This window comes from Tauraco erythrolophus, chromosome 16, assembly GCF_009769465.1.
Source record: "Tauraco erythrolophus isolate bTauEry1 chromosome 16, bTauEry1.pri, whole genome shotgun sequence".
NCBI classification, from domain to species: domain Eukaryota; kingdom Metazoa; phylum Chordata; class Aves; order Musophagiformes; family Musophagidae; genus Tauraco; species Tauraco erythrolophus.
Window position 1 is genome coordinate 10,312,165 of NC_141480.1, and position 27,584 is coordinate 10,339,748.

At 37.8% G+C, this 27,584-nt stretch overlaps 1 protein-coding gene across 3 annotated transcripts; it reads right to left on the reverse strand.

The window, feature by feature from the left end:
* Nucleotides 1-53: 53 nt before the first annotated feature.
* On the reverse strand, nt 54-27,584 carry SFXN1 (sideroflexin 1). Of its 3 annotated transcripts, XM_086621482.1 has the most exons (12): nt 27,525-27,584; nt 26,701-26,765; nt 15,363-15,537; nt 14,555-14,725; nt 12,038-12,136; nt 10,871-10,946; nt 9,724-9,809; nt 8,407-8,534; nt 7,855-7,904; nt 2,551-2,600; nt 1,829-1,876; nt 54-416 (listed from the first exon to the last, which is right to left on the reverse strand). In XM_086621482.1, the coding sequence occupies exons 3-12, from the start codon at nt 15,524-15,526 to the stop codon at nt 320-322; spliced, it is 969 nt and encodes a 322-aa protein (XP_086477608.1). In that variant the 5' UTR covers nt 15,527-15,537; nt 26,701-26,765; nt 27,525-27,584; the 3' UTR covers nt 54-319. The 3 variants fall into 3 exon arrangements, with proteins under 3 accessions (XP_086477608.1, XP_086477607.1, XP_086477609.1); XM_086621481.1 differs by lacking the exon at nt 26,701-26,765; XM_086621483.1 differs by lacking the exons at nt 54-416; nt 1,829-1,876; nt 26,701-26,765 and having other exon boundaries at nt 2,558-3,953.

Sequence of the window (27,584 nt, forward strand, 5' to 3'; positions counted from 1 at the left end):
CAGGTGGCAAATCCAGTATTATAGTATCTATTTTTCTTTGTGCGCTTGTTTATTGTTATTGTAGCTGCTTGAGAGCTTATGTAAAGATTTTTTGATATGTATGGTTAAACTTTTAATTGATACCAAAGTGGACAAAATGACCTTTTGTAATTTAAACACTACAACAAGAAAAGTCTTTAAATATAAAATAATGCGGATGATCAAAGTTGTTGAACAAAAAGACAAGTTAAAAGTGAGTTCTCATCTTCAACTGTGTTGGCACATAATTCAAAAATAAGTTCACAAGATCCTCCTTGAAAGATGTTTTCCCTTCCTTGAATTATAATCCTTTATTAAAGTATACACGTTCTAGTTCAGGGCTGTTCTCTTGGATCTTGGCTTGCAATTCTGGCTCCAAGCGTGTTACAGACATAGAACTAAGTAAAAGAAACAGTAAAATGGTTATATATAACAAGCACTTGAATGTAAAATAGGATGGATGATGCATCTGGTTAAACTTCCTAGACTGTGAAAAGGGTTTTCAGATCTCTCTTTTTAACTTATGAAGGAATCATGCTCCCACAGACCAGGGGCAAATGAATCCCTGCTTAAAAGGCAATAAGATACTCTGCAGAGTCAAGAAATGGCTGTTGCTACAAACATGAGGGTAGGAATCTACTTAGTTGCTTGAGGCTGTTGCTGGCAATAGAAACTTAACTTCCTAAAAGTGTTTTTACTAAATATAATGTATTTGCCTATGAACTTACTGCTTGATTTTATTCAGTTAAATAAAAGGTTTATTTTTCTAAGAGTCATCTCACAATACAGTGAATTACATGACCTGGCAGCTTAAACAGCTGCACTTTCTTAAATACAGTTTAAAGTTTAGTCTTCCTATGAAACTGAGCACCTTGGTTAAAACCAAGAACTGTACCACACTTGCTATGCTAGTTTTAAAGTGTTTTTTTTTCAGGTAGCCTAGTGACACTTTTTTACCACAATTCTATGCCAGGCAGAGAAATAGATGGTGTCAGACTGCTTTGTTGTACTCGAGCAAATCAGATAAGAATTAGATATTGTTTTCTGAAAGTCAAAAGCTACTTTAGTTGCTCAATATGTTAATGGATTCAGTTCCAGCTTGCATCATTTAAGTCACATTTGGCAGCTTGCCAAGTTTAGACAACCACTAATAATAGGAGAGGGACAACTTAGTTGAATTTAGACCCTGTTTGTCCTGCATACCACAAAGTGAGCTAACTTTATTTGTAGGTAACCCATCCAGGTTTCATTATGATTTCAGCTATAACAAATATTGCTTCTAAGTTTCAGTACTGAGCTCTTTGTGTATTGATGAAAATTCTTTCTGGAAAAATATTAATCAAATTACAAATAAGCACATATAGCCAAGTGCTGTTCTGTATAACCAGAGGAGCTTCCAGCTGTACTTAATGAAGGCACAACTTTACTGAACATGAATATATTGTTTGGACCACATTACCCTTTTTATGAATCATTCCAGTGATTCCTAACTGTATTATCAAGGTCAAACTTCTCAGCTTGAAATAGCATGGTTAAAATATCCAAACCTCTCATTTGTTATCCCTATGTGGCTGCATCTCTGAAGCTGCTAGGAGCTTGTAAACAAATGAGCCCAATTCAGCTATTATATATTACTGATGAGTAACATAGTTATTACTTTTCTGAATATTCTCAAGTTTATTGCACTTGTTACATGGGAATTAAGACTGTATGCTCTAGGAGGCAATGACCACTTGTTTCTGTCTTTTTGCAGTACCTTGCATGCATCTTGGGAGTGTAACGTTAAGAATAATGTAACAGGAATACGTACCTTTTTTGAGGAAACAGTGCACAACACAGGGGTGTTGCAAACACGAGACTAGAGGAGACAAAAATGAGTTTACAGTGTTTAGGATGCTAAAGAAAATTTAAACCTTTAGGCATGGTATTCTAGGCAGAAAGACTTTTTTTGTATACAGTGATGTAAAGTTTTACAAAGTGCTATGTAACCTTATTTCTTACTGCATTATACCTTATTAAATCAATTACCTACTATGTAGTACTAAATGCATCAACACCATGCTTGCAAATGTTTATAAAATTATGATTTCATGTCCTTTCTGTGGTTTGCATTTGTATGCTGGACAACAGCAAAAGAACCCTCCATTAACCAATGTTTCAAGAACTCTTCAATCTACAGCATTAGATTCCAATTATTGTTTACAGCAGTAGTAGCCAAAGCATCTTTTTTAATCAAGCTGCTACATGCCTTTTTTGCCACTCCCTTTCTCCCCCCTGCCCTGGCTTTTCTTGGCAGCTTCTTCATTACTAATAGCTTTTTAAAAATATGATATTATCAGTTATAGATACAGAAGTGAAGTAACTGCTGTAGTCTCATTAATTTCTCAACTCAGTAGAGAAGCAATTTCTGCAGCTTCTTTATTGCTTCAACATAATTTTTTTCTTTAAACAATGTGCAAATATTGCTACTTCCTCCACAAAACCTATAGGTATATCTTAAAATAGCAGACACAACCCCAAGAAATCACTTACCAGAATCCGACTAATCCAACTTGAATGGGAGCACTCATCCAAGGAAATCTCTGTGAAAAATAAACCATACACAGTGAGCACAGTATCTTTTCTCCCCACTTTCCTGAATTCTTGTAAGAAATAGATTGTGCCTAAAAGGCTCTTGGACATGATGAAGGCAAAACAATTACCAGCATACCTTAAAGCTGAGCTCCAATTTGATTGCTCAATCCCTTTGAAAAGTAGTAAGAAAATTCCCAGTGATACCAGTGTAAACTGTTATCCTGTCCCTTAGAAACTACAATACGTGGTTGACTGTTCTACTTACAATCTGATCCTGAGTTCGTGGGCCATTTCTTTGAGTCACACAAGCCCACAGTAGCTACGACCACAGCCAAAGTTTGGAGCGGTGCTGTAGGTGTAAGGTACTGCCACACCTTCTAAGGGCACAGTGAATTTTGCCCAGGCATCTCTAAAAGCTAGGTCTGGTTACAGCTCCTGTCTCTTCAGTGACATCAAATAGTTTTAACTGACAACTGAAGATTTACTTCGTGAGCAACTGCAGCCACCAACCATAAATAAGGGAGGTGTCAAAGAAAAATGTAAGCTTGCCTCTCTCAGCCCTTTCTCCTGTCTCATGATTTGCTTCAATGTGTAGGAACTTGCCCCTGTAGCATGGTCTGGTACGCTCCAGTTCTGCAAGAGTTCATCTTTTATTAAAGGAAAAAAAGGTAGAAGAATTGGGGAAATAAAGGTGAAAAAGCAACATATAACCTATGGATGCATTTTTAGCATATTCCTCATTACTGTAACTTGCAGAACTTGAACATATGCCATGAAACACGATAGTTTTCTTGTAGGTTTTAAATGATTTTAGGAATCCACTCCCCCCAGGTTAGAATTTTAGTTGAAATTAATCAAATAAACCAGACCTGTTTAAATGACATTGCTGCACCGGCCTTCTATTGCTACAATAAAATCAGTGTCTCCAGTAAGTAGGACATACACAACTGCTATGGTAACAGGAAGTTGATTTTAAAACAAAACAGCTAATGAGTTAAAAAAATCACACATCACAGTGGATGATGTTTTCAACAAAGACGATGTTTTTTTCTGCAAGAAGCATTTCTCAAGATGTAGAAGTTAGAGGGTAAACTGGTGAACAAATATGGGCACTATTTGAGAGTAGTAGAAAAAAGAAATTTAGAAAGCTTAGTAGGACAAAGCTTGATGCTAAGGAAGATCATAGCAGTGCAAGAGGCATGGAAAACAAGCCTGTGTGAATTAAACTTTCTCCAGAGCCTGAGGGAGAAGAAGTGATGTAGAAGATTGCTTCTTTTTTCTTTTTTTTTTTTTTCCCCTTCCTGAAGTCAATCTGTACTCCAGAAATGAGTGCAGGAAGAACCATGCAATTCAGCAATAACCTGCAACAATAGATAAAAAATGGAAAAAGAGAGCAATAGCAAGAAGGATAAAGAGTGAATGCAGCAGTGCTCTGCTATTCTGGCAGTCCACTAAACACACCTTCATTTGACTCTCGGCTGAGATAAATTCACTCAAAATGCTTTACATTTTATACATTGGGGGAGTTCATGATGAAATGGTGTGACTGGTAGTGGAAGCGATGTAGGACTGTGGCACTGGTAAATATTACACGTAGTTGGGAACAAGTCAAACTCAATTCTGAGGAGAATTGAGAGGGATGCTATGCATTGCAGTGTGAGCGTGGGACCTGAGAAATGTAACAGAAAAGCCCCAAATATGATTTTATAACTGAAAAGACTGTTAGAGGGTGTCATGAGAGTAACAGATGGTCTCATGCCCTTATCAGAGTTGGTCATTAAATCAGAAAGGGGTGTGTCCACTAGTACAGACAATATAAACAACACCTATTTCATGTGGTGGAACATCTTTTGCCAAGGTACTTGATCGGAGTTACAGCCTTTATTTTTCAAGAAGGTTACCAGGCTGCACTAATCAAGAAAGATGATGAGGTAAAACTCTAACACTGGGAGATCAACATTAAGAATTGGAGTTGCCCAGGGAACAATGTAAAATGATAAAGCAAAACTCAAATGCAGGCTGCACATCCCTACAAAGAGATAAAATGGAGAAGTACAAGTCAGCAGAATAATTTACTGTGTTAGAGATCTATTGTTTAACTCTGGAAGTAGGCAGTTCCTGATGAATTAGGATTTAATTTCCAGATGTTTTTAGTCGTTAGTGCAAACAGAGAAAATGGAGAAATGATAATTAAGCAAACAAAAGCCATAAGGAGAATCAGCTTTTTTCTGACTGCTTCTTTTCATTGTTGGATCTCAAAATCTGTCAGCTTTCCCAAGCGAGCTATGCCTGTTTTCAAAAAAATGAATAAAGGAAAGGACAGTTAAATTAGAAATGCATGGAGGACTCTAAGGAGTAACACATTCAAGAACGATGCTTTTTGCCTTTTTTTTTTTAAAAAAAAGGCTCCCTGTTCTAGTTTCATAACAGTTTTGAATACATGTTTTAGGTGCAAACTAAGAGACCTCAAGGAGCTTGTTTTAAGGAAATGCGAGGAAATTGCTGGAATCAACTCGAATGTTAATACAGTATGTAGAACAGGAGAGAAACAGTAGCTGAAGCTGTAAGAGTAGTAATATAAATTAAAATTTTAGTGTCAACTGGAATTTTCAGAAGCTTCTATGGAAAAAAAACAATTTATTTCCTTAAGAGAAAGGTTATCTGTAACTAAAATAAATTATAAATGCTGTGCCTCAGAGCAAGGTTGTTTATAGATCCTTCTGCTGCAGCAGATAAAATAACTTGGTTCTGCACAGAGCTAGTTAAATGTATGTCAGCAGAGATAATGAACGTAGACATTATACAGCCCAATCAAGAACTACTACGCTGCGTAATCGCACAAAAGGCAGCCGAAGCCACTGCTGAAACCTGTCGCAAAAGCACGTGTAAAAATATTTTTTCAAGTTAAAAATAATTAGATTCTTTTTCAAGCAGCAAGTATGTGCTTGTGTTCTAAAAACATTCTTGAGTCATATTCTAGCAGTAACTTTTGGGAATATTGTTAATTGATACTAATGTTACCATCAAAATGTTCTTGTGCAAAACACCGTCATAACGTGGAGGATGAATAGTGCTAAATAACCTACATCTTATTTCAAATATCAGAGAATGATGGTCTGCTATCACTGAGACCAGAGTTCCAGAAGCATTTCTTTATTACTGCAGAACATCATTCTATTTTCTTCATTATTCCACAACCATTTGACTATTTTCTGGCCTTGTGTGTTGCTTAATAGGCTTTGGCAAGTGTACATGAATTATTTTCAAGAGTGATGATGTGCAAAGCAAAGGCTAAGGATAATGAGTTAGTAAAGCACTTTGTGGATGGTGTTGGAGTACTTGCAAGTGGGATGGTGCTTCTGAAACCTCAAGAGAACATGCAAAAGCTGCTTGTTAAAAATGCAGCTCACTCCTTAATGGTTTTAATACTAATCTCTACCAAGTGTTACCACTGACTACCTGCACAGCAGTGTTTCACCTGAACTCACAGTCTTTGAGGCTGAGGGGTAGGAACAGGTGAGCATAAACGGTCATGATGGTACCAGAGACCACTGAGTAGTCACTGAAGAAATCACTCATTTTTGCTGATCTGAAAAATTCACAACACCCTTATATTGATTATACCACACAAAACCAACAGATATTTGTCTCCAAACACTGAGAATTGTTGCAGCTTCTTCACAAATGACACGTATTTGCCAGTTGAGTTGATAGCATTTGTGACATTCCTCCCATGTCAAATACGTATAAAATACTCTTTGCTCTAAATTTATGAGGTGTTTGGGGTTGTTTTGTTTGGTTCACCCCCAACACCCCCTCCCCCCCAAAAAAAGGGGGTTAGTGTTCCGGGTAATACATTTTCAAGAACACAACAGTATCACAAGCTGCTTAAAGCTACTCTACAAACAGACTATGGGTCAAAAGAAATCAGCAATTAAGAATAAACCAACTCAGCATAGGGCTTTTTATACTGCAGACAAATAGTGTATTTGGATAAATGATGTATTTGGATGCACTGCAGTCTCACTTCTTCCAGGAGACATAAGCAGCACACACTGACTTTCACTCTAAAACTCAAATGCCACATTTCCTGTTTTTACATTCTGTGCAATAGTGTTTTCTGTTAACAAGGGGTGGGGAGAAGCAAACCCAAGCACTTTGGGAAACAAAGTTTTTAAAATTGGCAGACATTTGGGACCTCTTCCCCATGCCTCATTTATATAGAGAGAATGGTATACGTAACTGGGTAATCTAACTCTGCACAAGAAAAATGAAGGGCAGAAATAATAAGAAATATAACTTAAATATTTTAGAAAGCTTTATCTCCGACAAACGAAACCAGGCAACTTCCCCTGTTTGTCTTCTCAGTCCCCACCCAAACCACTACTCCAAGAGAAGGTCTGGAAACTCAGACCACACTTTCTTTTCCCAACTTTTTCTAACAGGAAGACGACTATTGTTCCCAGCTTGTTGGGTGAGTTTGTCAGGCAGAGACTTTGTCTGGAGCTATGCAAGTAAATCAGAGATAATCAGCTGATGAAGATGGAACTCCCTTTACTGGTAAAGAATTATAGAGCTCCTCACTTGAATATAACACTGCTCTCTTGTGTTAGACAACCCTATAATTAATTTCATTATTATTCTTTACCCTCTCATGCACACACACTGCATAATGTTGATTTAGTGTATATATTTACTAATGGCAGGTGTTTGTCTACACACTACATTAGCATAAACAGAATATACGAAATGTGTAATCTTCAATGAAGCATGACCATTCTACGCCTACCCTGCACTTGCTCATTCAGTAAATTTTAAAAGGGTTATTTCAAAAGAGATTTTTATCATTGTTGTTTCCAAAGTCAAATTGCTACTACAGCAGCTAAACAAAGCCTCCTTATTGATATTCCGAGAAAAAAGCATTATAAAATTTTAAAATATTTTTCTAATAAACTGTATTCCAAGTCTTGGTACAAGAAAAGTTTATTTACTAGAAGGAACTCTGCATTTTAAGAACAATTACAAAAATAACAGAAAAGTCAATATTTTATTATTGTTATTTTACACGGTGATAAAAAGAACCAAGCTATCTCTAACAAAGGCATAAAGAACATGCCAGCTGTGAAGTAAGCTCTATGGTGATGTCCTCCCAGAGTGGAGGCATATTTGTGAGACAAATATGAAGACTCAGAAAGTATTTTCAATGCATAAAATATCAACTTAAGATATGAAATACATGTGTATAGATTATCTAAGACTTACCTTTAAAAAGGCTCTCTTTTCCAATGTATTCATTATGAATGGCGGAATTGCTGCAAATGAGAAAAAAAATAAGAGAGCATTAACCATGGAGAAAAAGGCTCTTGGTTTTCATTTTCTTTAAAATGAACTATATCACAATGCAATTTTCACAGCTGTTTGCCATTAACTGAGCTTTCATTTCACATTGCCAATTCAAGACATCGGATTGGTATTTTCAGAGGTAAATTCTCCCAATAAGAGACACTTCTAATATCACACACAACTAAACCTGAGCTCAGCAGTTTGGCACTGGTCAAAGCACCTACTCTTCCCTAAACTAACACTCAAGCAGAATTTGCTACCATTCCTTTGCTATCAGTATATTTTCTGCAAGAGCATCCCAGGAGCTCTTCTGCTGCACTTCAGTGGATGTTTTCACAGCAAGAAATGTACATTTCTCTGTGGAACAGAAATGTAAATACTGCCTGCATAGCTGTAAGATAATTTGGTCTCTGAGAAAAATCACTTGTATCTCTCTCACATTAGGAACTACACGATTGCAGTTATTCTTACCCATGCCAGGAGCAGCCATAAGAATCCTTGATATAACCACCTGGGTAATTGCCTGCTGAGCTGCTTTTGTTGATTCACCCAGTCTGTTTCCATTTTCATCTGTGACGGGGATTCCAAACTTGAGTTCCCTGTTGAATAAGGGGTAAAAATAAAACAGTAACTGACTGGTATTTATCCACCTTTTTTGTCACCTTATCTTTCTCTCCTTAAAATTGTCAATTAAAAGAATTAAGGTTTTTGTTTTATTTTCAAGGTAGCCTCTTTGTAACACTCTTTGGCAAAAAAATATCAAAAGGTAGTGAAAAATTTTGGGAAAAATATGCTGAAAAGTGAACAATTGAATGTTTGTAACAGCAATCTGCCACTTGAGCCTGGCCACATGCATTTCAAGGGGGAAAAAGGTTCTTTCAAAAAGCAATTCAGAGAAGTGGAATTTTCTGGACTGCTCTGGAAGTAGTCTGTCCTTTCCCACAGACAACACAGGGAATACAGGAAGATTTGTTTCACTGAACTAAAACGTAAGTCTTTGTGAAAATTCCCCTCTGGCATTCCAGTCTGAGTTTTCATTTCAATCACTAAGAACACATATGAAAGTATACGGCATGCACAAAGTGAACTATGTTTCTGTAACTGTACCATTGAAGTTCAGGATTAGGTGTTAAACTCACACACTGCAGAAGACTTCTAGGGGAGTGGCAAGTGGAGAGAAGGGCAGATATACTGAGGACTGCTCATCTTTTATAAGAGATAAAATACTACCACAGATTGAACCTCATTGTGAATATAAGCTTTAAATATTCCTTTTTTTTTTCCCCAAATCTTGTGTTTATGAGGATGCTTTTAATTTGTTTTTCCCCACTTCTATTCTTAGTCTTGGTCAAATCAGAATACATATGAAATTTTGTTTCTGAGAAAGTGCATATTTTTGTAATCTCAGGTGATTAAACAGAGCTGCAGAGCCTGACTTCTACAACTAAATTCTGTATGTGGGATTTGAAGCATCATTTTTGAAATGACTGTATTTTTCTAAAGTGGAGTTTGTATTTAAAGGGTCCATGTTATTATGTCTTGAAGGACTGGTACTTGGTTTCTGAGATCTAAGACTGAAGAACTTTATGGATATTTATCTGAAGAGAACGAGGATGTTCTATTTTGTACCAGTCGATCAATCAATCAAAACAAGATCATGCATGAGGTTTTGGCAAGGTTCTGAACCAAGCCAAAGATACATAATATGCTTTATTTAGTAACTTGCTGATCTAAAAACTCAATAACATCATTTCTTGTAGAATGAGTGATCTTTGTTCTTTTTCCTACCTTTGTCTCATTAGTGGAATATTAATGCAGTTAGCAGCAGCAACAGCAGCAAAAGGAACAAACCGTCCTATAAGAGGTGAGACATGCTGTAAAAAACAGAGTGGGGGGGAGAAAAAAAAGAATTGCATGATAATTTTTTTTCCCAAAGGTCATATTAAAATGCTTTATGTGTTAATGATAGACCAGACTTACTGCCTTTAAACAAAAGTTCAGAGAGAACTCACTGGTGGGGCAGAGGTAGAACAGCAAACAAGACATAGATACTTCTCTCAGAGTGAGCAGCAGCAGGAGATTGGCAAAAATGATTTTAACTTAGTAGCATCACTGCAGAGAAGCTTAAGCTTCTGAGCACACCTATCAGCCCAATGGCAACACTAAATAGACCTTAACTTCACTGTCTCTGCTGGCAACATCCATACCAGCTGCTTTGCATCTAAGGGCACTGACTACGGAGGCTATTCATCTAGTCAATGTCTTGTATACTCTGAATGACTCTGCTTAGAATAGTCTCTCACATAATTTGTCAATGCTGTACCACTTTCAGTACATTAAAGCATAAGCAAAGGGGTACAAAATGAGTTTTTGCTGTGGTTTGGTGTGGTGTTTTGCTTTTTTTTTGGAAAGGACCTTTTTTTCCTTGATTGTGTTGTGCATTTGTTTAAAGAATTTGAGTTTTCTGCATTGAAGAGCGGCACCCCGTTAGAAGTTCTTCAGCTGGTCTAGAGTAGGCGTCCACATTTGTAGAAGTGATATGGCACCTTAAAACCACACCTATAGTTTATTGGATAATGAGTCCATATTGTTGTAACTACACATCCACTCCAATTAACTTTCAAATGCTATTAGATACTTTGACATGTAAAAAAGCAACTGCAAAAAAGGTATCTTATTAGATAGTGTTTACTGATAAAACACAAGGCTGTTCAATATACATATAAGGAGGAGAGACTATTTGAAATACATATAAAACCATCTACAGGGGGCAAAAACAAGGTAAGGATCTAAAAAAGGGAGCTGCCAACGGCCATTACAACTCCACACTGGGAGGTATGCATAACATGACAGATACTCAAGAGGAGAAATGCACTGTTAGCATCTCATAGAACACTGAAATCTAGTGAAGAATGGAAAACAATAGCAACAATACCTTTGTTAGTGCATTAAGTCCTAAAGCTGTTGCGACAGCACCCGTGGTAGCAGAAACATAGGCTGTTCCCAGCTGGCTAAAACAAAAATAAAAGTGTTTGCACATGCACAACTACTACGTTTATGTCACTTTTAAAAATAATTACATTTTACACATGTAGTTATGCCCCCTCAAAAGTTAAGAAGTAGACCTTTCTGTGACACTGCAATAAGGGGTGGATGGAAGATTCAAATGGGACACTAAATTAAACACTTTTCTTTCCCTAGCAGTAAAAATCACATGCAAGCAACATTTTAACATTGAATCAAGTTCTGCTGGTTCTGCATTGCTATCTGTTCAGCATTTTCTCATGTGTCTGAATGAATACCTTGAAGGATGTAGTTCTGTTGTTACTTTCCTAATTGCTTAAGCTAATAAAATCAGTTTGGATCTCTAAGGCCATGTCTACAACAGTAATTAAAACCAACTGTACTGAAACCCATACATGCAGACCAGCTATGCAGCAAACACCCAAACCCAGCCCAATCTGCCCTACAACATATTTTACATACTTCTCAGCTAAAAGGTGTCTGTATATTCTCAAATCCACTGCTTTCTCCCAGACATCTATAAGCAAATCATCCTCAAAACCAGGAAGTAAAGAACTGCAACTCCAGTCTCCTGTTCATGATTTCTAGCTTTCTGCATCTATTTAATCTCTCTTTGCCTTCAAGTAGAAACAAGTACTGCGCAGACCAGTTCCTTGAAGGGTCCTCTTTTTGTGAATAAGCACACAGTGTGGTGTGTGCTATAATGCAGGTGACTGAGAAGATGACACAGACAGACACGTGCAGGTCCACACAAAAAATCAACTTAGAAAGATCCTGGTATAACACCAAACTGATGAGGCACTTTAAAAATGTTGATGGAGCAATGCAACACAGACTCCTGTTAAATCCTATGCTTTAAGTGCTTATGTTCAAGGTGCTTAGGTTTATCTTTAATGGCAGAAATGGAGTTCTGGCCTCCATCATTCTCAGACTTCTCATCTGTGCATATCAAATTAATAATAAGCATAAATGAAAAAACTTATCCCTCTATCACCTCAAACTTTAAAGCCCAATCATGTTCTAGTACATCAGAGAGTAATTCATAAACTCATGAGAAGTATCTGGTTCAATATCTGACCTGACAGTAATTGGGGCATCACCGCTCCTGTTTGTGTAATTTACTATAGCGTTGAAGGACTGGTTAATCCACTGCCAGAAAACCACCGCTGGTGTCGTTCTTGAAAAGATAAAAAATCATTATTATTAAAAATACAGTTGAATCAACAGCACAGAAAAACGATGGCAAATCAAGAAAAGCAAGTGCAAGTAGTAACCATGAGAGGTTCTCGTTTATCTGAATGAAAAAATACAGTCAATGAGATACTATCTTAATAGCGAAAGTACAAGCTACTGCTAAGAACAGAATTTTAAAGCATTATAATTAAATAGCAAGGTTCACTTGGTACAAAGGTTTGTTGTAATAACAAAAGCGTTACAGCAAACCTCTCTATAAACAACATACAGAGAAATATGGAACTCTAATTTCTAGAATACTTTTCCAGGGTTATTATTCCTTTACAGTCTGCTAGTTTTCTTCAGAAGCTCTGTAAGTGACCGAGAGGTGGATTTTAGGAGACATGGTTTATCTTCTCAGTCTTCAAAAAGCAAATATGATGCCATTGTTTTAATAAATCCTTGTGACATTAGAACATTCAGTCGTGTGTAGAATCAGATAAAAAGACACTTAACTCCAAAATGAAAAATTATTTTCATTAAAATATCTGCATGTTTAAGAAGTACAGGTACAGCACAGAAATTAATCTGGTTCAGTACAGCATGAGCTAGATGACCGGTCATGAAAAAAAAAAAAAAAAGAGCTCCAAGCAATCCTCATAAATTACGTCAGCGCCAGTATGCCCATGCCTTAGGACAAAAAGGTGCTAACTCATGAGCATGGGTGGGGCGCAGTGAAAAAAAATATATTCTGTACAAGTTGCAAAGTCCTCATTTAACAAGCTAATTTGGTCCCTGTTAAACTGCAGATATCATAATTTTACAAATGGTTATGCTGATAAGTAACAAAAGGGACAGTCAATTTGTTTCACGATGTACAGTGCTGTCTTGTGGAGGGATGAATGCTTTTGCTTTCAAACTAGTAGTACCACTAAACAAAGAGACACTGCACCCTGAGGATGGTGGTAAATAGCTCCTTTTCAAAGTGGCAACCTGTGACAAGTGGGGTCCCCTAAGAATCGATATTGGGCCCGATGCTGTTTAATGTCTTCCTAAGTGATCTGGATGATGGGATCAAGTGTACTGTGACGAAGTTTGCTGATGAGGGTGGTGAAGGATTGGAACGAGTTGCTCAGAGAAGTTGTGGATGCCTCATCCCTGGAAGTGTTCAAGGCCAGGTTGGATGAGGCTTTGAGCAACCTGATCTAGTAGAAGGTCATGTCTGCCCATGACAGAAGAGTTGGAACTAGATGACCTTTAAGGTCCCTTCCAACCCAAACCATTCTATTATTCTATGAAACCAAACTAAGTGGGGAAGGGGACACTTTGGAAGCAAAAGCCACACAGCAGGAAGAACTAGATAGGCTGGAAGAGTGGGCTAACAAGAACCTCATGAAGTTCAACAAAGACAAATGTAAGGTCTTGCACCTGGGAAAACATAATCCAGGAGTGCAGCACAGGCTGGGAGCTACCTGGCTAGCAAGCAGCTCTGTGGAAAGAGACTTGGGGCTCCTGGTGGACAACAAACTTAGTACGAGTGAACAGTGTGCTGCTGCGGTAAAGAGAGCCAACAGGATGCTGTGTTGCATCAACAAGGGTATCACCAGCAGAGATAATAAAGAAGTCATTATTCCACTCTACTCAGCACTTGTCAGTCCACACCTGAAATACCATGTCCAGTTTTGGTCTCTGCTTTACAAAAAAAGATGTGGATGGGCTGGAGAAGGTCCAGAGAAGGGCCACAAAGACGATCAAAGGACTGGGAAGCCTGTCATATGAGGAACCATTCAAAACAGCTGTGCCTTTCTGAAGTGTGAGTCAAGAATTTGTAAAATCTCAGCATTGTAAATTTCCTTTGAACCTCCCACCAGCTCTTCCTAACAAAGTGTTGTGTCACAAAAATATTTCTAACATTGAGTCTACCAATAGATGATACTGACTTCTGCTGTGGGCTTCACTGTATTGGTGATTCAAGAACTACTGAGAAAATGGAAGGATCAAACAGGAAATGGAGAAACCTGATGACTGATGGACTGAAGCATACCGAGTACTCACTTGGCAGAGAGAACATCCTACATGGCAGACCTCTAAGGTTAGAAATTGCCAGGTATCTCCTCCTCTTTGTCCTCCACACAACTCTCCTACAAGGATGGGATTTTGGAATATTCAACTTTCCCCGTTTGAGGAAAAGCGGGATGGCGAAGGAGAGGGGCTAAGGGCTTATCTGACAAGTAATTCTAGAGGAAATCATTGATCAGTGTGAGGGAATGCAGAGAGAGAAGAGAAGAGAAGAGGAAGCAAAATTTTACTTTAGAAAAATATTATAATAAATCTTCTAAAATGCTCTTTTGACAATAACATTGATTTTTCACTTATGTAATTTGTAGGCAAACGTTTTATGTGTTATATTGCAATCACTTACCTATAAAAGGTCATCATACAACCTGTGATAGTCATGTTCATGGGTACCTGAGCTGACATTCGGCCAATCAAGACCATCTTTTCACCAGTGTCTGGGTGAAAGGCTGAATCATAGATATATTTTGCTCTCCATAAGTCATCTTCTGTCAAGCCAGGTGCCACAATACCTTGTCTTGGGACAAGTTAAAAAACAAAACAAGACAACAGCAAAAAACATAACTGTTATAAAATGGTGCAACTTCCAATGCCATCAGAGGATTTTGGGATGTTCACAATAAGTTAATCTAGCCTCACAGTTAGCTTGTAGATTTTTAGCTTTTAAACAGACTTGTGAAGTAAAAAGAATCAAAACTCCCAGCAGTGGTTATGTTGGCTGAGTCAATATATCCAGCACCAAATTTCTATTTACTCAAACTTGTATTAGATTTTAGAGCTAAAATGTAGAGCTAACATCTCTGGAGTCATTAGCGGGAAACTTTGAAAATTTACTTTGCAAGTATTTAAGAAACGACTTGCTCCAAACAATGTAACACCTAAGAGGAAGTTTTAAACTCTGTTGTCATATTAACTATTTTCAGAATTAGACTCATCTGTATTTCAGAATACTTAATAGGGGTTCTCAGATGACGTAATTTCCCCATTCATTAGCAAATTTGTTTTAAAAAAAAAGTTTTTCAAGCTCTGAAATAAGAAGAAAGAGTGGTGCAATGAATAGAGTGTTTTAAATATTTCCTTTCAAATACATGACCATGTACTTATCATTGACATAGGCTTTTTTGGGCCAGCAGTAAAAGTGATCAATGCCATACCTGTAATCATGCACAATTTTTCTTGCATTTTCCAGCTGAGCATCAGACAACAAAATATTCCGGGGGTCTGTTACAGTAAAGAAGTGACTGGCTCGTCCAACAAAAGTGCTCTGATCCCATCGGGGCTCCTTGATATTAATATTTAGTGGTATATCTGCTGACATCTTCAAAAATTCTGTGAAGAAAACACAAGGATTTTCAATTCAGCATTCCACTTTTTTCATAATGTATCTATAACCCGCAAGATGAAAAGTGGTTATGCTTACAGTAAAAAACCAGAGAACACCAAAGAACTTGTAGAACGGAGCTTTAAAGGGACAAGTATATATCCAGAAAGCAGATGATGTCAAATATTGTAATGGTATTTAATGAGGTTGGTATTGATAGAAGTGAAAAAGCTACAACTTAGTTAAATGTCTACGGAAATGTTTCTGTGCCAGTTTCCTCAAGACATTTCTACATGACATCTTTGTAAGAGTACGAGCATCTGATTATGAGGTAGAGGTACATCATACACACGTACAAATATCTGAGGACGAGGCAGATGCAAAGGAAGTGTAGAAATGTATTAGTAAGTAGCTGTACTAAATAACGAGAAGTACGCTTTATTTCAGTGATGAAATACTGTTTGCTGAAAATACTGTCTTGAAGGGAAGGAGAAATTAAATATTTCAAGAGATGCTTGAAGTGCTATTATAAAGTGCAGTGACAGAAGAAATATTTAATAAAATCCAGTTAAATTCTCTGGCATGGCAAAACAAACAACAATCAGGAACACAAACCCAACAATTTATTTTAATAAATGTTGTTTCTCTAAATCCACGTTTTAACAAAACAAAGATTATATAATGCAACAATTTGCCACATTACGAACACATGACCAGATTTCCTAATGACACTTCAAAGATGGTTAAAGAACTACAATGAAGGACACTGAACTAACATAGTTGTGCGTTTATGGGGCCTAAAGCCCAGAAAATTAAAAATTACTTCAGGATGACAAAGTTTACTTTGACACCTAATGAGAGAAGGACACTCCCTGCATAGTACGAGCTACATGATCTTTAACTTTCTTAAGAAAAATTTCTGCAACATATTTAATAGCCAGTTAAACAAAACAAAAGCCATCTCCAAATAATGCTTGTAATTCAAATGGCTGAGCTAAATTTGGTCTATAGAAATACAGATGATATCACAAAGCATTTACCTATTTTAATAGAAAAACCATAATCATTATAAGCACAACTGATACATATGGTGTAAGCTGCCACTGAAGAGTATTTTCATCTTAACTCAAGAACACCGTGAAGTTCTCTGAGACATTTTGGTCAATTTGATGAAAACTTATATGATGCAGAACAGAAAAAAAAAAAAAAATCACAAAAATCACAAAAAGAAAGTAACTGATCAGGTAAAGTGTCTCCATCATTAAAAAAAATGAACTTCACGGGAAAAAAAGAAGAGATCATTTATGAAATCTGAAGAAGCTATTGTCCATCTCTCAAATGCAATCATGATTCTTCTTCTCCACCTCAAATGGAAATACTTGGAAATCTTTGGAAAAGTTAGCTTCTACAGAAATAAAGGCCTAAGTCTCCCTGTCTATCATAAGCAGCCCTAAATCAGCAGCTTTAAGAAAAAGAAAGGAGGAGGAAACTAATAAATATTTAGAAGACACTACAGAACAACATTTCTAGCCAAAGAGAAAAAGAAAATAAAAGAAACAATAATCTGTTCTTGAAAGTGAGCTAAATCAGCTCATAGTCGTACAAGAAGGAGATTATCCACCTTTGTAACTTCCCTCACTGGAACCATGAGATCAACTTTGTAAGCAGGCGAGGACTGTGTAAAAATTATTCTGCCTTGAACCACTTATCAGTCAGAATTGCCCTAAGAGTGGGAAGTATTCAGGGAACAGACTGTCTTCCCTGTGTTTACTCAGATTTGGCATTTTTATGGTTATGCAATAGCACAAGCATGACTCTTATTTAGGACTTTTGTGGTTGTTATTATTACTGGGGTTTAATTACAATGAAAGCCTAGTGACCACATATTATTTTATGGTGTACCATACATATGTTACAGGAAATATTTGATATTATCTGCCAGGAAGACCCGCCAATGACTCAGATTGCTCAAATCCTTCCCAATGTTCTGCGTGCTCATCACGTCCATAGAAACTGTGTACGCATAAGCACGATGGCACTGAGCACCAGACATGACCGTAAAGCTCTAAAGATCAGGTAGCAAGAATGCAGAATAACTGCATTATAAATGAAGATAAGCAATGTTTAAAGAGAGTTTGGCAAATATATCCTACTCAGCACGTGGCAACAAAGAAAGCAAAGTAACCTCCTGCTAGTACACCAAACTTTGAGAACCCAGGATGGATTAAATAAATAATAAGGAAGGGTTGCCCTTCACAATCACAGCGTGATTAACAGCTGAATGATGAAAACGTCATATCTCAGCTAGTATTGCTAAATAAGTTTGTTAAAAATTTATTAGAAAATCCTAATTTGGTGCCACTCAATAAAAATGTCCTTCCTTTCGTACATTTACTGGTAATTATACAAAGTTTCTTTAAATTAAATAATCAGTTTCTATTAAAAAAAAACCAAGGAGTTTGTTTTCATCAAATGAAAAAACAAAACAAAGTATTTAGGATGTTTATGTATTATTTTTGTGTTTAGTTTCTATTATTTGCAATAAAATAGTAAAAAACCAAAAGCATTAAATAAGAAAGATCTGTTTTCCACCAGACTCAAGCTCTTCCTTGAATAAACAATCTCCAATTCCACTGAACAGATCTAGTTATTGAATTTTACACAAGCTAAATCAATTTGGTTAAAAATCACACAAAAACTATAACTACACAGATATTTCTGTGTCCTCCTCTCTAAATTTTTCTGACATCAGGAGAAACTCAGAGCTGTATTGGCAAAGCAGAGCTGTTTGCCTTTGCAGTGTAGAGAGCAATTCTGTAAAACAAAGCTGTGTTTCTACAGATATTGCTGAATTCTAGATAATCATGTACTGGCAGCATAGGCTGCAGGTAGGACACCAGCAGGATTGCTTTTGCTATTTCCTGATAAACTGTATTAAGAGCTTAAATGCTCAATTAATCCTTTCCAGACAAGTTTAAAATTCCCAGTTTCTACTCCAAGTCATGATGTGCAAGGTCGTTTCAAAGACTCCCGAACCAGTATAACTTCTCATAGCTTTTAGTGCAATAATTAACACCCCTCGGTTATTTGACAAAAACATAAATCATTCTGAATGCTTGAGTGGATAAAGGAAAATATACTGAAATATCCCCAGAAAATGGTACCGCTAAAAACATGTGAACAGTACTGGTCATATAAGGGTACAACGAAGACTCCCACAGTGCAGTGTCTTCTATCCCATCAGGTGTATATTACATGGAATATGAGCTATTTTTTGCAGTAATTATTGTATAATTTTAGTTTAATACATTAAAATTGTATTGTGAGATGCAACAGAAGAATACACCGATTGTATTTGGTGAATGTTACGAATATTTAAAAGCTATTTGCTCTATAGTGTTTCACCTGTTGAGGAAGTGATCCACTACTGCATAGAAATAGCTGTCAAATATGTGTTTCAGTTATTAAAATGAACATTGATAAATTTATTTAATATTATTAGATCAGACCTACTGAATACACTTTCTTGCTCTCTCATGACGTCATTTTTCCCTAGAGGCGTTCAGTTTTTCTCTGATAAAAGAGACCTCAAGACAAGTGTATTGTTCCAAAGGCCTGTTCATGTACTAAACTTTGTAGTAATTAACTCAAATAAGTAAGCATAAAGCAAGTATACAAGAAGCATCAGCACTGCTGCTGCAACTTACAGTAAATACAGTCACGATTCAACTATCCTCAGATCTTAAAGTTTCACCACCAAGTTCGGAAAGGTCCTAATGCTTCCCAGGACTAGAAGACTAATAAATGTGGTACAGTAGGAGAAACTAATCTTTTCCCCCTCCCTCCACTCCCATTTCCCTCACTGTTAAGTTTTTTATTGTATGGCAGCTTTTATTAACATCTTTATTACATGCTGAGACAGAATTTCCCCATAACGAAACAATAAATCTTACAAACTTCAAGGAAATATGGTGCCATAGCAATATATAATTTACTAAGCTAAACTTGAAGCATGAAGGTATTTGTATAATAATTTTACATAACTGACATTAGACCAGTAAAATCCAACACTACTGGTTTTTGCAAATTATTCCAAAGACATTCAGAAGTGTTACCAGCTTTTCAGCACTGTTAAGGAGCATCGTTCCCCCCACACCAGTAAAAGAAACAGACAAAATTGAGTAACATAACTTGGCTCAAGATCACAGGTCAAGTCAGAAATTACAGCAGAACCTAGACCTCCTGACTGTGAACCTGTGCTTTAAGTACTGCTGATATGGCAAAACACAAGTTATTATTTCACAGAAGTAACGACAAGAGATGGAGGCGCTGGTTAAGAAGCAGAGAATTCATCCCTCACTTCCAGTTGAATATTCTTGTCTTTCTATTCCACATTTCTGTTTGCTATAAGTACTTCCACACTTACGAAACAGTTTAAAACACCACAATGCAGAGACATCCGTGGATTAGTACGATTATTTTTGTGTGACACATTTCTCACCAGGCACGTCGCAGAATGAACACAGATCAGGGAAATGAAAAAGTCTCGGGACAGATTTGGAGAACTGAGTTCTCATGCAGAACACCTGAAAAGGAGATGCTCCTTATGTTTCTTTTCCCTTTCTTAGTACTATACCATTAAAGACACCCTCCCATGAACAGTGACATATCGTGAAAAAACAGATCATCTTCTGGTCTAAAATGGTAACAGCTGGTTTTACAAAGCAGTATCCTATGAAAGCAAGGTGAACTTGTTCATTCAAAAACTAATTTCCACTAAAAACAAATTAGGGCTGGTAAGTTGTTCTATGAATGTTTCCCTGTTGGTATATTATTTGTGGGAAAGTCCAAGTTTCAGTATTTTTATAATTAAATCACCAGTTTCATTAAGAAAGATTAAAATCTGCTTAGGATAGCTTATGTTAATCCGTTTAAAGCTGTTAAATGAATGCTTAATAAAGCAGTCTGTAATTAGGAGCTCTTTTCTTTCTTTTCACTCCGATTAGCAAGTGCTGAAAATTGCTTCAGACATACTACTGGGTTGTCTGTGAATCGTTTTTATTTGCTTTCGATACCTCTGTTGACAAAACAAGTCCTTTAGTAGTAAAAAATCTAAGCAATAAGGATCCGCCGCCTTTGCAGATGGTTCATAGTTCAATTTAGTATTGTTCCACTCACTCCATTTCATTTAGCTTACCCTGGTCTACTCTGTGTCTGCTCTGATGCTCCTTGAACCATGTGTGCTGATACAACTCACTACTCTAGCAGAAAACTAATGCAGCAGCAAGAGCTAAGGCCAGCTCAATCTCCTGGATTATTATGTTGAACTGGCTCAGCAGAAGGTCTGGGAGCACGAAAGCTCTGCACTTCCACGCTTCCTCAACAGACTAACGAGTGACCACCTTGGGTGACCATTTTGCTCAAGTTCAAGATCTGCAGACGTTGGAAGAGCGAGACATAACGCAAATCTTGAAGCCTAGCCTCAAACCTGCAGGGAAGACAATGAATAAGAAACATAAAGCATAGATATCTTTTAAATGTTTTGGCTTGCTAGAGTCAAGAGATTGAAAGTCTACGTTACAGACGAAGAAAATGGGTGCAAGACACCCCTAACTTGCTGTAAACTGGAAAAACTCCCAGTCCTTGTGTGTCTACATAGCAAAAAAAAAAAAAGGTATGACGGTAGAAGGTGCTAACATGAACTAAGCAGCAGGGTAAGAGAGTAGCCAGGGTGGCCATAACACATGCTAGCAGCGTAAAAGCACCCCAAAGACAACACACAACCACCCCGGCTGCCAGTACAAGGTAAAACTCTTTCCATGCCTTTCTCGCTGCTGTTACCCATGCCAGGCAGCCTAAGCTAGCAGAAGCATGTCAGCACATGCTTTGGTCTCTCTTTCCCCTTGTAAATTTACCAAAAAAGGGTTAGTACTGCAGCAGCAAAAAGCAACCCAGCAGGAAAATGGAAAACATGTATTTAAGGAGCACCCTTGGCATGTGCTACAACAAAAGATCACACTTGAAATCACTGTGCCTGTTTAGAAAGGTAGCAACAGAAAACACTGACTTTAATACTACTAATTTTTACAAAGGTAAAGCATAGTATACAGCCTCCAATCCTGCAGAGGAATAGGGGGAGACAGGACAGGTGTCCACTCTGCAAAAGATTAGATTTCATGAAAAAAGGGATCAAAACTTTAGGTGACAGCTATTTAAGCACACAAAAAACGTTTTCTTCTAAATGATTTGATTGACGTAATTGACTTGCACTTTAAGAATGTAAGTAGCAACAATGCTTTTCTAAACAAGTTTAAAACAAAAATCTGGAAGACTGGGCAGAGACAGACCACCGATGCCCTCAGAGAAGGGGCAGATGTCATCCTTATAAGGGAGTGTAAAACGTCCAGACACTGGAATAATACAATTTGGAAACACATAAAACTTGCAGTGAAGTAAAAAGGTTGCTGAGTTTCCCAGTCTCGGGACTCTGAGTCATAGAAGTGTTACAATGGTGCCTGTCTAAGAGAACCAGTCAATTTCTGTCACAAAAACTTGGAAGCTTTCCAGCAAAATATTTTTAGAATAAAAGACCCATCACTTATATTAAAGAGACTGTATGATGCTCCTCATGACTTACCAGCTCCTCTTAGTAAATGTTGAAAAGGGAAATAAATCCCATAAAGCAAACCATAAGTCAATGAAATGCCTGTATACATTGACAAGATCCTCTTATAAAACAAATGTCCATCTATAAAGATGGTGACAGTGCACAAGTATGGTTCCATCAATATATATCAAATAGCCATGAAGCCATCATCACTTTTTACAGTGAGACTGTAAAACTGCAACAAATAGGTACAACACCCTCAATTTAAGTTGCTGCATCAGTATTTTACCTAGCTGCCTGCCTCTTTAATTTTTGGATACAATTTTAGAGGGGTGCTGCTGTTTGCATAATCTATTCAAATACTCAACGACAAAAGCATTATATAAAACCTATTTAAGATGTAATTATTACTTTAAATACAATGCTTTATCAAGGGTGTAACTCTGCTACCTTCAGTGACATAATTCTCCATATACGCTGTGTATGCCCAAGATTTAAGTTCTCATTATTCATATACCAATAATAGAATTGCATGAAGAAAAAATAAAGGACGTTTGGGTTAAATCAAATTAAAATAAATCCATCTGAAGCCTGAGATAAGTAGAAAGTCTGCAAAGGGACCAGAAAGTAAATGCACAAATCCTCTACAACAAAGATAAAAATGTTTGCTTTGTTACAGTCAACTAATGAAGACAAACTTCAACAACTACATAACACTTCACTGCTTATCCATAAACATTTGAATTTATTGTTTCCCACACCTGTTGGTATTCAGTAAGCACCAACAGAGAGGAGACCACCTATGAAATAGGACAAAACTTTGAATCAACAGCACTTTAAATTTTAAGGTGGAAAGGAAAGCAGCAAAATTACCCAATCTGATCTTGAAACCCTCTCTTCCTCAAACAACTCCATTAACAGAGGATTTGGGAAACAACAAGAATTTTAAGAACATGTAAGTTACTATAATAATTCACACTGAAATGTCACTTTGAGGTCATGTTCATAACACCAGAGGATCAGCACCACTGGAAAGGACAAAAGCAGGCGTCATAATGCAGTCAAAACAGTTCACATCTATCATGGAAAATATGCAGTAAGGAAGGAAATAATACACATTTTCACTGTTTCAAACAACACATCAGTTAGAAAGGTATTTAACAGAACAACTTGTACCTGCAAACCCTGAAGCTGGTAATAGTCCACACCAGTAAAGTAAACCAGGAATAAAGAACAGACTATGCTCTCTCATGCATTCGTATTATTGAACTCTTTCAGTTTCCGAACTCGGGCAGCTGTATCCAAAGTGCCCATGGAGAACGGCAGCTAAATCCTCCCTTGTGCTGCCGGATTGTCTGGGTGAGCATCAGCTGCTCTGTGCAAAATCGCTCTGCGCTGTGGTCCAGCGAGTTAACAATACGGGGGATGGCATTCCCGTGACCAGCAACATTATTTGGCACTGTTAGCTCCCCAGCACTGACACAGAGGTTTAATTATCTGTGTTTCACAGTGGGGCTCCTCCTAAGTACCAAGGTATATTTTCAGAATCATAACTGTGATCATATGCTCTAAGTTTTTCATAAACATATGACCGTCAAGCTAAAGCAATGGCCACAGCTTGCTGTGTACTTGGCACAAAACACGGAGCTGAAAACGCGGTTCTGCAGGCCGGAGGCAATTAGATGTGGTGATACAGATGGCAGATCAGAGAGGACACCGCTGTGTGAGACTGCACTTCCCAAGTGCTTTAAAGCAAATTTCACTGCCAGCCTCTCCTCTACCACCCTCTCTCCAAATCTCCCTGCTGCTGCCTCCTCATCTCTCTCCCCAACACTCTCCCAGTCCTAGCAATCAGAAAAGAAAATAAAACTAAAAACCACAGTAGAACTCACTGACGGCTAAAACTAAGGTCCTTGTTTATCTGAAGAGAAACTCTCACCTCCATATTTTAATAACCTTCTACAAAAATCTTTATTTTAAAGCAAAACTTCTTTGACTATCTTTTTCACCTTGTAGTTTCAACCAGAAAGCAACACTGAACTGAGCCAGAAGCTCCAGTACCAAGCATACCCAAATTTCTTGCCCTCTGTGATCAAATGGAATCATCTGCCAGTTCATGGTCTAATGTTTAATACTAATATTAAATGGAGGGAAAAAAAAAGGCTTACAAATAAGTGAGAGTGGCCTCTCTTAAAAAACAATTACATAAAAACCCACAAAAAGCCTGATCAATGGTTTCAGTTAAAAAAAGGCTACATTTAGATTTGCCTCAGAACCAGCAATAGTAGAAGACTTCAAACCTTGTTTAAAGGTTAACAACAGCAGTTACAGCAATTCTACAAACTGCAGATTCAGGAGTTGTCATGAGTTCAACTCTCCGCTGTTCCTTTTCAAAGTTCACATTTCAAACATCACATTGAAGGTCATATAACCACTTTTCAAACCAAAGCAGTAGCCAAAAGAGTAGCAATTTATTTCAGACAGTAACATACCACTCAATTTTGAACAATCCAGACATTTGATCATTTATTTTAAAACCTGTTGTATGACTGAATAATCCAGATGGGACATGATCTGGGAAATTCTGGGCAACTTGAAGTCATGCAGCAGTGCACGAATGATGAAAACCAGCTTCGCTACCTTCCTTGGAACTATTTACATTTTCTTATGCTACTGATACCTTGTATTTTAACCCAAGTCTTGAAAAAAATCCACTCCACAATTAAGAAACTTTCTCAGATATGTGATTAGTTTTTCCAGTATCAAAGCTAAAATTGGGAATAGAGCGTCACAGAAACAAATTGCTTGATGGTGTATATAACTGTGAACCCAATTCTCCATGTCTGATCTAAATGCACATTTTTAAAGCTATAGTCACTGTTTTGAGTCCAGAAGCATCCCTAACAGCAAAATATCCATTCCTCAAGAGATGCGGACAGCTTAAGTGGCCAGGAGTGCGATATTGTCAGAGAGAATATTTGGGAGAGAAACTCGCCTGAGAACTACCCCAGAAGGAGGCTTTCCTCAACAGATACAAACGCCTGAATTCTCTTCAATGAGGCTCCTTCCGCAAACATCCTTAGACTGGGTAACGGGTAGGGTACTGCTTCACTCTCTATACAGAATTTTCTGTTGCTTTTTGCTTTTATAGGGGCTGGGGTCCAGATCACAGCCTCCTGCACCTTCCCCTACAGAAGTGGACTCTATTAATGAGAGCGGCCTTTCACCTCTCTTGCATGCTATTTCAGAAAGTCAGCAAAAACAGAGCTGGGGGAGGGAGAAGTCTAAAGAGAAGTCCAAAAGCAGTGCAGACATAACTGTGATAACGAACATTGCGACATCTCACTTCTTGGTGCCCAACTCCCGAACTGCAACCTGACCCCCTTTGTTACAAAGCATCAGACACGCTGGGTACTCTAGCTTAAAAGACAATTCAAATCAGTTGGCACATAGGAGGGCAAGTGAGTAAACTAGCCAACACAAAGGCTGAAACAAAGGTGCAAGCTGTACAGTGTCCTTTTCCAGGACTTAGACCCCTAACTTCAGGTGATGTAAAGGTGCTCAGGGCAGATCATGATTCACAAAATCTCCTAGAGGCAACTAAGAGTTCTTTTTTTTTGAAAAATGAGAGTGAGGCTTTTCCCTGAAAACCCAGTAAAAATAAAAGGTAACAGCAGTGCCTTTTTCTTACCAGAATCCTACAGAATAGGAATAGTTCAAAAGTTAGAGTCGGGTGCTGCTGAAAACATTTCAAACGCATTCATTGGGAGAGAGAAAAAAAAGGTTTGACACACTTAGGTCCCTAGATCTCCATTCTTCAAAGCAGTCCCCTAGCACCGTGATGTCCAGCTGTCAACGCCCTGTTCTAGGAAACGAGAGATGTGGATTAGAAAAATCTTTAGGTTGAGAAAAGTGCCCACTTCTATAAAATGGAGAGAGAAGCAGCTTCTCTTCTTCCTCTGACATGTTTATAAACCAAAGCACCCATGGCTGCTTGTTTTTTTTGCAGAGCTGAGGTCTTTTGAAGCACTTCCGATGCTGCTTTGATAGAGAAATATTTAGGGACCCCCTGAGGCTTCTTTATTCTCAAATAACATATTAGCCCTTTTGGGGGCTCCTGTGCGTGAACGAACTCAGGCTTTTCTTTTCCAGGAGCGATGCCCACCACATCAGCTGCTATTTTAGCTTAGGAGAAAAGTCAGGAAATTAACTATCTTCTGATTAGTAAAAGGTGACCTATTCTACTTTAAAATCAATACACATTGGCAAAGCAACAGCTGAAACGCAAACTCAGCTACTATCCGTATTTTAATTGCTAAGGCAAAGAAAAGAACACAATGTGTCCTCCGGAGATGTCAATCATAGCAATATAATGAGTTGAAATGAGAAGCACTAATAGATTTTTAGGGGAAGAAAGCATTTTTTGTGATGGCAAAAGAGCACATATCAGACTTACTGGGGTCATTAAGCAACGGCATTCCTCTATTTGCATTATGTTTGCTACCACAGTTTGTAAGAAGCAGCACAGCTGATGGCAGTGAGAAGTATGATGCAACGTACTTACACCAAATGTTAACGAAGCCACTCGCCAAGCTTTCCTTCCCCAAAGCAGCTTCTAGCAGTAAATATCTATTTAAACCACAAGGAAAAAAAACTTTGCACTATGATTTTTCCTACCACAATCATAAAAAAATTGAACACTGAAGAAGGCAAATCATGGCAACACTATAAGATACTTTTTTTTTTTTTTTTTTGCTTATAAATGTACATCCTGTTTGTAGCCTAGCAACAAAAGCAGCAGCCTGTGCTAAATGGATAGAGCCTGCTGCTGGGGCTGTCTCCTCAAAACAGCGGCCATCTTTGGCATGTAACTTGACGGGAGATTTCATCATTCTGCATTAAAGCCACCTCCAGATGTCAGAGGCTGCCGCAGCCAGCCCAGCAGCATTGGCTTTCGATTTGCCACCTCTTCTCCCATCGCATGAGGTATACTGAAGAGACAGGTCGCACGTCCACCTCTCTTCATTAAGAAAAATAAAGCTTCTTTGCTAAAAAGGGTTAGTGGAAGCTCTTATTTTATTTCGGTCCTGATTGCTGTGAGCTTGTCTCTGCTGCTTATTTTTTACTTGCCCTTGAGTAGCACTATCTGGCTCCACCCAGGCATGTTCATGGCCCTCTTCTGCAGTTTTTCACTACTTCATGTACCTTTTTCTGACAGGACCCATACAGGTTATATTTTAATTGCACATTGGTACAAAGCCAGTCTTCACCCCCGCCTCTCCCAATATCCATTATAATAACGATAAATTATTTACATTCAATAAATTAAAAAAAAATAATCAATACTCATTCATTTAAATTCTTGCCGCTGGCTACCAGGTGTCTGACCTCCAAGTTAGCCGGCGTGTTCCTTCCCTGGAAAGGGTGGTCCCTCGGCAGGGAGGCTTG